Raw genomic sequence first — 13,151 nt, forward strand, 5'->3', positions numbered from 1 at the left:
GACTGTAGCCCCTTTCATCTTGCGGGGTACAAGTGTTTTTCTGTGCCTGCACAGAAGTCAACCTTGGGAAGAGTTATGGGAGGACTTTTTATATTTGTAGATCTGCAGCTGGAAGGAGTATGGACCAATCTAAATTGGCCCACAAATAATATTCAGGCCCTTGGGTTCCACACAAACGGGCTAAATGTGATTTTGATTAATTTGTATAACGCAGTGGCAGTTAAGGGGAAGGGATCTACAATAAGTGAATTAGATAATCGATTAAGAACAGAGACGGCCTCGAGGAAGGGAGCGGTGGCCCCGTTAGTGGTTTTAGTGGGTGATTTTAATTGTCACATATGCCCCAACCTGATTCCTGTTAATGAGGACTGGTCTCGTTGTACGTTGGAGGAAGGCCCGCACTTTCAGCACTCCGGTGAGGGTATGGAATTGGATAGGGTCCTGAAAAGTCACGCCCTAGTACACACTATAGACCTTGTGGCTATAGGACGCGGAGGGGAGGATATTCCAACATTCAAGGGCAGAGGGTGTCGCTCTTTCATAGACTACGTAGTGGTCTCCTGTCTATTTAAGGACTGGATAAGAGGGGCAGAGATCGAATGGAGTATATTCAGTGATCACAACCCCCTATTGCTGGAGATAGAAGACCTGTCCCCCAGAAGTGCTAGGAGAGGTGTAGGGGTAGCCAGTATTGAGAGGGTAATGGATCAGGGGAGACGACTTAGATGGACCAAAGTGGACGGGGACGCTTTTTACAAATCCCTAATGGAGACAGGAAATGGATTGATTGGGGCGTGCCTTGACCTTTCGGTGGAGGGACCTGCCGTTGTCAAAGCATTTGAGGAAGTGGCACATCTAATAGATGGGCTACTAAAGACCACTAAGCAAGGGAGAGTAAACGCCACCCCCAGATGGTTCGACAAATATTGTTCCCGGGCACAGAAAGAGCTAAAATCTAGCTTGAAAACTGTACCCCGGGACAAGTTGCGCATTGCACTGTGTACGATCACATACAAAAAGGCGATTAAATGCAGGAAATATTCCCTCCTATTACAAGCCTGGGAAGATTTAAGGGCCGCAGCAGATAGAAGGGATATATCTGCATTCTGGAAAATAATAAATAACCCATGTTTTCAGGACACTAATGCCCCAGAAATTGGTACTACCATTTTGCCAGAACAATAGTATGATCATTTTAAAAGTGTATATTACCACACCGCTGAGAATAATAAGGATGACGGGAAGGGAAACCGTTGGGTTACCACGATTGAATTTTCTCTGGAGGAAGTGGTAGCGGGTATCCAGGGCTTAACGCAAAACAAAGCGCCAGGACCAGATGGTATCCCACCAGACCTTTATTAAAGCAAGGTGGAGCTGTGGGCTCACCCTTGTGAGCTATTCTCACAAGGGTGATAAATGTGGTGGTCGCAACCGGCCTCCCGCGTTCATGGTCATCTGCAACAATAGTCCCCATCTTTAAAAAAGGGAACAGGGAGAACCCCCAGTGCTACCGCCCCATATCTTTGATCGATGTGACGGCCAAAGTGTTGGGACGAGTGGTCTTCAACCGCCTTACGGACTGGGCCGACAAACATCATATCATCACAGATAATCAGTACGGGTTAAGGGCAGGGAGATCAACAATAGACCAGTGCCTGAACCTCTATCTATTGGTGGCAAAATATACTTTAGCTAGCAATGACGCTATATATCTTGAGTTTATGAACCTCACTGCAGCTTTTGACCACGTCAATAGAGAGAAGCTGTGGGCCTTGATGTCCAGATTAGGGGTTGATCAGGGCCTGGTTAACACCCTGAGAGCATTGCACTGGAACACTACTGCCAAAGTGCGTTTTAATTTGGAAGGGGGCACTACGGCACCTTTTGCTTGCAATAGTGGGGTCAGACAGGGATGTATTTTGGCACCGTTTTTGTTTTCCCTATATATTAATAATTTAGACCAGGCACTAACCAAATTAAAAGTAGATTCTCCTTGAGTAGGTTCCCGCCCTGTCCCTGTGTTGTTATACGCAGATGATGCGGTTCTTTTAACCCGCACCCCCAAGGGACTTCAGCGCCTGATAGACGGGTTTGTCAGTTTTATGGACACCTTAGACTTGTCGGCAAACCTGATCAAGTCCCACGTCATGTTGGCTGGAACCAAACCTTGTGAGAAGTTCTCATACAAAATAGGCACACACAAACTAGGGCAGGTACAGACCTTCCCCTACCTTGGCTTCTTATTCGATGGGTTTTTTAATTTTACATTATTAATTGAAGAGCGGTGTTCCAAATTAGTGGCCTCGACGGGGGCGATCATGAATTATGGACGCAGGCTGGGCCGGTGGTCGCCAGAACAAGTTATGAACTTCTACAGCTCAATCTGTTGTTCAAAAGTGGTATATGGGTCTCAAGTTTGGGGTTTTGTTAGCACTCAGCAGTTACAGACAGAGGAGAATAAATATTTGAGAAAGGTGCTCAAAACCCCACAAAGTACTCCCGCCTATATCATCCATGAAGAATAAGGAAGGGCATACATCGAGGACCTGATAAAGGTCAGACCTCTTATGGCCTGGCTAAAGATTTATTCCAATATCGAGGCAGACCTGAGCAGACAAATTATTAGAGACTGTATAGAAAGGGACAAAGGAATGAGTATCCCCTGGCTAAAATACGTGAAGTCCACACGTGAGGGAATTGGTTGTAAGGATCTTTTTACCAATCCAACGGAAACTATCCCCCAAGATACATTGAGAGTCAAAAAAAAATTCCTGGACCTGGTAGCCTCACGTAGAGCGGCTGCGGAAGGAAGTAAATCCTCAGTCTGTGCTCATAGAATGGTGAAAACAAAGGAAGGAATGGAACCTTATCTCGCTCTTATGCATAACGCCCAGGATAGATTTTTAATCACTCGTTTTAGGCTCAACCTTTTACATCACCTATTGGCTGACCCACCAGGTTTTACTTCAACCGTTGAGCAGAAGGGTTCCTGCGGCTGCGACAATAGGTCTCCGAAGGATACCCTTCATTTTGTACTATTATGCCCATTTTATGTTTTACCTAGGCGTAGCTTTTTAGTAGGAATTTTAAAACAGGCAAAGTTTAAACATGCCAAGGTTGCCTTATTATTCTTGCAAAGGGCTAATGATCCACATACACTGTTTTGTATTATGAATTTCATTAAGGTTGCTTTAAGGTTAAGGGACTCAAGAGGGCAGTGTTGAATGAATTTTTTCTTTTTTTTTGGGCCAATTGTCTCCAACCATGTGTTATGAACCGTATTTTACTGATTTTAACTGTATATGTACTTTTATGGTATTTTTTAAGTACCGAATAAAGGACTATTGATTGATTTATTGATTGATTAAGGTAGGTAAGGAGTATTGATGTTACAAATATTATTGTTAATAATATTGATTTTTAAATATTTTTGTGTATTTTAATATATATGTTAATTGAATATGTTTTAACATTTTTGTTTAAATATTGTTCGTTTTTCAAAATGGTTTGTAAATTAAAGTAGTTTTTAAATGTAATGAAATAGCTTGTTGTTATTTTAAGGACTAGTGGGTTGTAGCGTTTGTGGGGGAATAGGGTGGGAAGTAAATTAATTAAAAATAATTCATTTTTTTTTTATTAATATTAATTATTTAAGTGATAATTATTTGTGTCAATTGTATAATTAATATTTTTTTAGTTACATTTTAGGTGTAGGTTGTGGGTTTTGTAGGGTATAGGGTGGGAAGTAAATTAATTATAATTCATTAATAAGTATTTTTAAATTAATATAAATCATTTGATTGATAATTATTTATGTTGATTGTATAACTAATATTTTTTGTTTTTAAGTTTTAGGAGCGAGTTTTGGGTTTTGTAGGTGTACAGAGTGGGAAGTAAATGAATTATAATTGATATATAATTAATATTTAATTATTTGTAACTATTTAAATGATAATTATTTATGTTACTAGTATACTTTTTTTAAGTTTGAGGTTTGAGTTCTGTGTTTTGTACAGGTAAATGGTAGGAAGCTAATGAAATATAATTTATTATTATATGTTTTTCAATCATTTATAATTATTTTATTGATAATTATTTAGGCTCCATATATAAATAATGTATTTTAAAGTTAATTTAATGTGTGGGTTTTGAATGGGTAGGGTGAGAAGTAAATAATTATAATTATTGAAAAGTTAATTAATAATTATTTAATTGCTAGTTCATTATGTAAATTGTGTAACTTTTTTTGTTTGGGTTATTTTGTGGTTTTTGCATGGGTAAAAGATGTGTAGAAAAATTGAATAATTAATAAATATTCCTAATTTTACTAAATGTTTAAATGATAATTATGTAAATATGTAATTAAAATAATGTTTTGGTTATATATGTGAGTTATATCTGTAGGTGTAAAGGGTGGGAAGTTAATTAAATATAATTAATTTATTGTTAGTTAATTCATAATATTGTTTAATTAATTAATTATGTACATTCTTTAATAATTTTACCTTTATATATTAGGTGGGGGTTGTTTGTTTTGTACGGATAAATGGTGGGAGGTAATTAAATATAATTGTTTTATTGGTAGTTAATTAGCATTCATATTTTAATAGCTATTTAATTATGTGTAACTATTGTAAATTTAAACATACATTTTAGATGTGTGATGTGTAGCTTGTCAAGGTACAGGGTAGAAAGTTAAATAAGTAAAAACAAAATTTTAAAAAGTACCACAATTTTAAATAGTAATTTATTATTGTATGTGTTCATTGTGTTCTGCTTTTTAACTGTAAATAATATTGTATTTATTGGTAGTCATTATTTAGACTATAGATCTTTGTATTTAGCTAAAAATAATATTTGTGTTAATTCATATTATACGACAGAAGTGGAAATAGTAATTTTTACCCCTCCTTAGTCCTACACAATCCCTACTGTTGCACTGACTGGATTGAGAATAGTACATTTTACCACTCCACAATCCAACACTTTCCTTACTGTTGCACTGACTGGTGTGGGATTAGTAAATGTGACACCTTCGCAAACCAACACTTTCCCTACTGTTGCACTGACTGGAGAGGGAATAGTACATTTTTCCCCTCGAGAATCCTACACTTCCCTAGTGTTACACTCATTGGAGTGGGAAAAGTAAATGTTACCCCTCGGACATCCAACACTTTCCCTACTGTTGCATTGACTGTAGTAGGATTTGTTAATTTGACACTTCCTGAGTGCGAAACTTTATTTATAAGTTGTAATGGGTATAGTATATAATTTGTGTTAAAAAAATTAGTTTACTCTATATTGTTTATATTTACATTAATAATGTTTTTGGTTACTTAAAACATGATATTTATAATTATTAATGGTTTAACATTTTATATATCTAATTAAATTCCATTTTTTTATTATGTTTGAGTTTTTCATTTGTAATGTAAATAGTTTGTTTTTCAAATATGTTATATTATTGGATATATGTATTTATACTCATTTTTTATATTATTAGAATTATAAAAGTATTACAAAATAATATAAATTAAAAATATTAATTTAGTTATATTTTTTAAATTAGATATATGTAAATAAAAATATGTATATTAATATATAATGATTGTTTACATTTGTTAAAATAATAATCATTAATGCATTTTTCGAAACAAGTATTAAACATATTTCATTTTCATTATACTAGTATCAATATTTCATTTAAATAATGTTTATTATTTAAATGTATATATATATATACATATATTCAAAAATCAATATTTTAACGACTTATATTAGTGTAAACGATATTTATTGGGGTTATTTTTGTCATTTTCATTATAAGTTTAGGGAGCCAATATTTTTAAATTCAATATTTTCGACTCAATATTCTTGTATGTAGATAGTTGTTTGACTTGATAGTTTGTCAGTGAACCCTTTATAATACATGGAACTCTGCAACATGTATGTAAAAACCTGTCTCTAATTTTCTTACTACAGTTTAGTCACCTGTAATAAAAAGAAATCATACCTATTCTACTGTAATACCTTATTATAGTTGAATTGTGACATCACAATGCCTGCAGCCAGCTTCGGCAGAATGTAAAAGACAGGCTAGGCAGCTTAATTACAATGCTAATTAAACAATAAAAGGAAGGGCTAGTTTTTTGAGAACCATGTTTCATTGAAATGAGTGCTTATTCACAGTTAAAAAAGATGTCAGTTGTTTACTATTTTGACATGCCTGGAGATTATTAAAGGAAAGCAGGAATCTCTCTCTAATTTACTACTCATTCTGAACTATATCTGTTTTTGAAAGTGACCTACATGAGGCTACCTATATTTTAGTCAGAAATTCCTAGATACATATTGGGTAGATTAATGTTGCATTACATAGACAGCATTTATTCTACATATCTGCAACCATACCCTCCGTTTTATGAGGAACAGATTTAAGGTTTTTGGAAGAAATGTAGTATAAGGAATAAATTACACCCAGACATAAATCAAAAAGATATTCCAAATCCCTCGCATTCCACTACCTTCTAAAGGCACTCAGCCATTGTCCACTTGCTCCAAGAATGTTGTGGGTCTCCTCTGAGACTTGCAATATCCTTCTTATGTACAATAGAGGACAGATTATGTCAGAGCAATAGCTCTCATGTTGGGCCTCTTGGCATGCAAAGCAAACACAGTGCCTTAGAGAGGGAATGGGAAATAACATAATCTCAGGAAAAAGGTCATGTTTACCACATAGAGAACAGAGTAGGCACTTCAAACAAGCTGCCCATTCATCTCCAGGGTATTTGTGTGGTTTTATTTGTCAGCAGGGCTGCTTTTGGGGGGATTAATCAGTCTATCTTGCCGTAAAAGCAAAAGTTGTTCTCCAGCCTGCCACTGTATTGTGCCTCATTTAGCCAGCCCACCAAGGCTGTGCCCAGATGATTACAAACAAAAAGTATGTATTGAGCCCAGTGAAAAAGTGCTCAAACCTGTTCCTCGGTGAAGGAGCTACGAACTCTTGCCTGTGCCTAGGTGATGGAGCTTCAAACTCTTGCCAGTGCCTAGGCGATGGAGCTACGAACTCTTGCCAGTGCCTAGGCGATGGAGCTACGAACTCTTGCCTGTGCCTGGGTGATGGAGCTACAAACTCTTGCCTGTGCTTAGGAGAAAAAGCTAGCACTTTTAACTGTTCCAAGCAGAAGGAGCTGCAAGCTCTTTCAAACCCTTACTTGTGCCTAAGTGAAGGAGCTACAAACTCTTACATGTGCTTAAGCAAAGAAGCTAAAATGTTTTTAAACTCTCACCTGTGCCTATGCCAAGGAGATACAACTCTTACCTATGCCTAGCGTAAAGGAACTACAAACTCCTACCTGTGCATAGGAAAAGGAGCTCAAAACTCTTATGTGTGCCTACCGGTGGCTAGGTGAAGGAGCTACCAACTCTTACCTGTGCCTAGGTGATGGATAGTAAAATTCTTAACATATGCGCAAGTGAAGGTGGGCACAGACTTACCTGTGTAAAGAACCACAATCAGCGAGGCTGGTACTGCCATCTTCTTTTCCCTCTGGTCCTGTCTGCCTCAGGTAGAACAATTGGTCTGATCAGCTGTTTAAACCCTCGACGCTGAGCAGGAAGATGTGCACCGAGCTGGTAAACAGTGCCCCAAGAAATGATAGCTAAAAGCCTGAGTGGCCCAAGATGTATGTCGTGGGAACGGCTCTTGCCTAGAAGGAAGCTGTGCGTGACATTCTAATGACAGCTGCCCAACTCTGTACACAAGAAGAACCGGCTAAAGTTTCTGTGGAAAGAGACAGGTATAGAAACCTGTCAATAGCCAAGACAACTAAAAGCAGAAAAGACGAGGCACAGTAAATGTCACGCAAGGCTGAGCCAATGAGAGCTGGCCACTTCTGTTCTCCATTCCCCTTATATGTGACTTGTGGAGTTGGTTTTACAAACCTGTTTTTTCAAAGAGGTGCACCTAAGCAAACCCAACCATTCTTGCCTCGAATTCCGAAGTGATTGTTCGAGAGCAATGACTAATGGTACCTGTGTGCGATCTTTTTCCATCATATCATGTTTCGTTAATCCCTATGTGAATGGAAGACTCCCATAGGGCCGTGCATCCTGTTTTACCCTGTGTCATGAGGCTAGCTCCCAGCAGCGAGGTGTCTCCCTTTACCTCTGATGGTGGAGAACGGGGAACTCTTCGGGGAACAAAGGCAGCCCTGCATTTAAAAAAATGAATATTTACTCGGCCAGTGCTTCGAGGGGCCCAGCCAGGGCTGAGTGGGGCGTGAGAGACTGTTTATAGTGCAAGAAACCTTGAAACCTTCAAGGACTAGACCGCTCGTAGGAAGGAGCGCTCGGTTTCTACTGGAGGTCGTATGAGAAGAATGTGCTGAGCATACAGTAGATGGGAAGAGGCAAAGTTGACTGCCCCATGGTCTGAGAAAAGAAACCGGAAGTTGAGTTTTTACTAGAAGGGTATGGTCTTTCACCGGAGGGGTAGATTTATGACGCCCTTGCGCCTCATTTACGCCGCCGTTGCGTCACTTTTGTGACGCAGCGGTGGCGCAAATCTTGCGCCATGCTGCGGGGTATTTACAACGTGACGCATCTGGGAGATGCGTCACATTGTAAAGCCCTGCGCCAGCAGTAGGTGTACCTGTGCAGGGGGGGGGGGGCGTTCCGTCGCAGGAACGCCTCCTAAAAGTGGCTGAGTGAAATCTACAAGATTTCAGTCAGTCACTTTTGAGCCCATGCTGCGTCAAAACCCTGCGCCTGCTTGAAGCAGGCGTAAGGATTGACGCAGCATTGTGAAGATAGGTCCCCCCAAAGCATTGCTGGAGCTGCGTCGCGCTTGCGACGCAACTCCAGCAATGCGCCACTTTTACGGCATAGATGCGTCACGCATCTGTGCCGATTTTGCCCCATGGTGCACCGCATTGTAAATGCGGCGCATCCATGGTGGCGGAGCTGTGGCGCACAATAACGGGCGCATCCCTGCTGATATGCAGGGATGCGCCAGTTATTATAAATCTGCCCCGAAGTATCAACCAATATATCGTGGCAATAATGTAAACACCCAAAATATTGCTGCAGCAGAGATAATACTAGTAAATCTACATTTAAACTTAAGCACGTTTTGGTGGCTGCTATTAGGGTCACAATTTAGCTGTGAGTCGATATTTCAACGTTGATATTGTGACAGCCAAGGAAATGCGCTGGTGCTTTTCGGGTTCGTTGGCAACTGCTGGAAACTCAGGGGGTTGCTTACAAGCCCCTCGCGCCGCCCGTGGCCTGTGCGTCACTTTTTCCCATGTTAAAAGTGACGCAGCAGCGGCGCAAGAGGCTTGTAACTAAGCCACTCAATGTTGTTCTTTAAGGTTCATGGCTCTCATTCTAAGGAGGCCTGGAGAGGTAGTAGGATCATGAACACACCCGCAAAAACATCGTCATTCTGCGTGCAAGCCATTAATTTTTTCTGAGAAGGAGACTTGCTAATCCTACATACATAATTAGCAGGTAGCGCGTGGGCAGACTGACAGCCTACAGATTCTTCTGAGTCATTCTTCTGCTTTCAAAGAAGCTGCGGTTTTAGCCCCAGAATCACAAACCAGTCTCTGAAAGTCTTGTACTGTTCTGAAATGGGTGACTCAGAATTGGTGGCGGATTTCGAATTGCACTACAAAAAAAGAAACATTTCTAATTGGCATCATTGAGTTGTGTAGGTGGATTTGCCAATGAAGAAACTTGTTAGTGAAATTAAAACTGACCTGTGTAATAACATTATTTTCTCATGATGTCCTCTGGATCAGAAGCCGCAATGTTTCTGATCGTGATCCTGTGATGTAATTTCCTGTGAGGGCACCATAGTAACACCAATTATTAGTTTTAAAAGTTGAAATGTCCTACTTATTTTTCATCACTAGAATATTGACAATGGTTACAGCATAGTAACCTTTGTTTGAGGTGTGCATTTCGTCAGGTAGTAAAGGACTGTTATGTAGTGTATGTTCGTTGTCTGAGGTGTTTTTATGTTTTTACGTTTGCATGTGATCAATGGCAGCAGAATGTTTCCTTTAGACGTGTAGCACTCTAGGGGGCAGATTTATGTTGCACTTGCGGCACTTTTGCGCCGCCGTTGCGTCACTTTTGTGACGCAGCAGCGGCGCAAATCCTGCGCCATGGTGCGGGGCATTTACAAACGTGACGCATCTCCCAGATGCGTCACGTTGTAAAGCCCTGCGCCACTTGTAGGCGTTCCAGGGCAGGTGGGGGCGTTCCGGCGCAGGAACGCCTCCTAAAAGTGGCTGAGTGAAATCTACAAGATTTCACTCAGTCACTTTTAGGCCCATGCTGCGTCAAAATCCTGCGCCTGCTTGAAGCAGGCGTAAGGATTGACGCAGCATTGTACAGATAGGGCCCCCCAGATCATTGCTGGAGCTGCGTCGCGCTTGCGACGCAACTCCAGCAATGCGCCACTTTTCGGCACAGATGCGTGACGCATCTGTGCCGTTTTTGCCCCATGGTGCGCCGCATTATAAATGCGGCGCATCCATGGTGGCGCAGCTGTGGCGCATAATAACTGGCGCATCCCTGCTGATATGCAGGGATGCGCCAGTCGTCATAAATCTGCCCCTAGCTGTTTATTTCCGACGCTGCTCAGCTGTGTCTAATGCAGTGGCTTTATAGTTATATACTTCATGAGGGTGGAAAAGCAAAATTCAAGCTCCACCCCTTTTCCTCATTAAAGAGTAATGCTTAATGCTGATGTACATTAACACAAAAGATCTTTACCATGTGCCTTAATCTTGTTCATACATGGAGCACCAATGTATTATTGGAGTGCATTCACTGTAGCAAAGTTTTCATTTATAGAAAAGTGTGTTCTAATGTTTCATATCAATGTAGCAAATCGCAGGTCTCATTCAAATCTACCTTTATGCATTTAAAAACATATGCTTTCTTGAGATTTCATGTTGCATACTCATGTATGCAATTATTAATGTGTTGCTTTTATATCATGATTACACATGCACAATAAATGTGCATTTAGGATGCACTTGACTGTCTCCTTAAATTAGCTTAACCAAAGGCCTTAAGCACTTGGGGGCAGATTTATGTTGCACTTGCGGCACTTTTGCGCCGCCGTTGCGTCACTTTTGTGACGCAGCAGCGGCGCAAATCCTGCGCCATGGTGCGGGGCATTTACAAACGTGACGCATCTCCCAGATGCGTCACGTTGTAAAGCCCTGCGCCACTTGTAGGCGTTCCAGGGCAGGTGGGGGCGTTCCGGCGCAGGAACGCCTCCTAAAAGTGGCTGAGTGAAATCTACAAGATTTCACTCAGTCACTTTTAGGCCCATGCTGCGTCAAAACCCTGCGCCTGCTTGAAGCAGGCGTAAGGATTGACGCAGCATTGTACAGATAGGGCCCCCCAGATCATTGCTGGAGCTGCGTCGCGCTTGCGACGCAACTCCAGCAATGCGCCACTTTTCGGCACAGATGCGTGACGCATCTGTGCCGTTTTTGCCCCATGGTGCGCCGCATTATAAATGCGGCGCATCCATGGTGGCGCAGCTGTGGCGCATAATAACTGGTGCATCCCTGCTGATATGCAGGGATGCGCCAGTCGTCATAAATCTGCCCCATCGACTTTAACATTTGACCTTTAACGTGAAAGTTGCTTGCTTTGCAGTGTTTTCTCCCCTCTGAAAGTGCATCCAGTGATCTCATGAGTTGGAGAAAGATGCTTTGTGTGTTAGAGATAATAAGGTCTGGGAGGGAAAGTATTGGCAAGGGCGAGAGGCGCTTACAAACTTTAAGGTAGTGCCCCTACCCATGGCGTATCTGAAGCTGAAAGACACTCAAGGTCATCCTGCTGTTCACATTGCAAGCCGATTAATACTGTGAGAAGAGCTAAAAGTACTGGAATTTATGGTGTGAAATTATCAAATGTTCTGTGGGTTTAATTGGTGTTCATGCTGCTAGTCTTTAGAGCAGATCCTCTAGACTTGGAGGGGGTCAGATCTCGCTGTTTCCCTATACTCTATGTGTGGATTTATGCTATACATTTCCTTGATTTGAAGAACTTTTACTGAAGAATGCACTATGCTCACACCTTTCTACTTGCCCTGATTTAATACACTTCCCTAGTTTTCTATTTTAGAGTACAATTAGCTTAGGAGACTTTAGATTTATTCATGCATAGACTGAGAGGATTAAATCCTGTACTCTACTCATCAAATATTGTTTCTGATTCTTTGTATCGATGCAACTGAATTTTTTTTATGTCTTATGCTGTTGAGGCAAAACTTAATTTGGCATTTTGAATATCCTATAGTTATTTTGTACCTTTATAACATGTTTCTGAGTTTTATATATATCTATTTGGCCTTAAATTTGTAATAAAACCTACTTAAACACAATTATTAATTCATGGTCCTTAATGTGTGGCCAAAATGAGTAACACTGTTAATTGAATTGTTTACTTGATGTTAACTCCCCTTTACCACTCGGCAAAGGAAAAAGACCCATCACAATGTATTTGGTCAGCTTGCCCCAGTGCAAGGGCTTTGACCAATGGGATAAATGCAAGGTGCATTGTACTACACAACTCAATGGAAAGTAAAATTCCCAGGCAATAATTAAAATTGTCAATTCAGACTGATAAAGTACAGAAATGAGTGAAACAGTGAAAAATTAAACATCACAGATTTAATTTGGAAAACATATATAATATAACATGATAAAATGCATACTTTGGTATGGACAATGGCAGTACAGCCGCACACGCAAGTCCAAGGATCCCTTAAAATCGAGACGTATATTATTATCAGATTTTACCGAGACTTTCATCCGAGTCAACTGCCTTAAAAATGGCTCCATAAAGCGATTTCGAAGCACAGTGTGACGCATCTCGTATTTTACCTTTAAGATTTTATCATTATAAAAATCAGTCTGAAAGAAAAGTTTTCTTCCTTCAGTCTTTCTATCAAACAGCCAATTCAGCCTAATCGCAAGGGGATCCTTCCATTAATATTTGGAATCTAAAAGATAGAACAAGAACCTCCACGGCTCTCCGATATCCATATATATCATTGAACGATATCTTACTTAGAATACAAATCTATTGTGGCTACTCCTGACGAAGGCACTCTG

At 40.3% G+C, this 13,151-nt stretch overlaps 1 protein-coding gene across 1 annotated transcript in view; it reads right to left on the minus strand.

Moving 5' to 3' along the window:
- The window catches only part of LOC146811665 (serine protease 33-like), a 230,245-nt gene extending 222,378 nt beyond the window's left edge, over positions 1-7,867 (minus strand). The window contains exon 1 of the mRNA XM_085618637.1: positions 7,498-7,867. Within this exon, the coding sequence (XP_085474763.1) occupies positions 7,498-7,537 (40 nt within the window). The 5' untranslated portion in view covers positions 7,538-7,867. The remainder of the gene's footprint in view (positions 1-7,497) is intronic.
- Between the last annotated feature and the right edge of the window lie 5,284 nt (positions 7,868-13,151).

Source organism: Triturus cristatus, chromosome 7, assembly GCF_964204655.1.
Source record: "Triturus cristatus chromosome 7, aTriCri1.1, whole genome shotgun sequence".
NCBI lineage: Eukaryota > Metazoa > Chordata > Amphibia > Caudata > Salamandridae > Triturus > Triturus cristatus.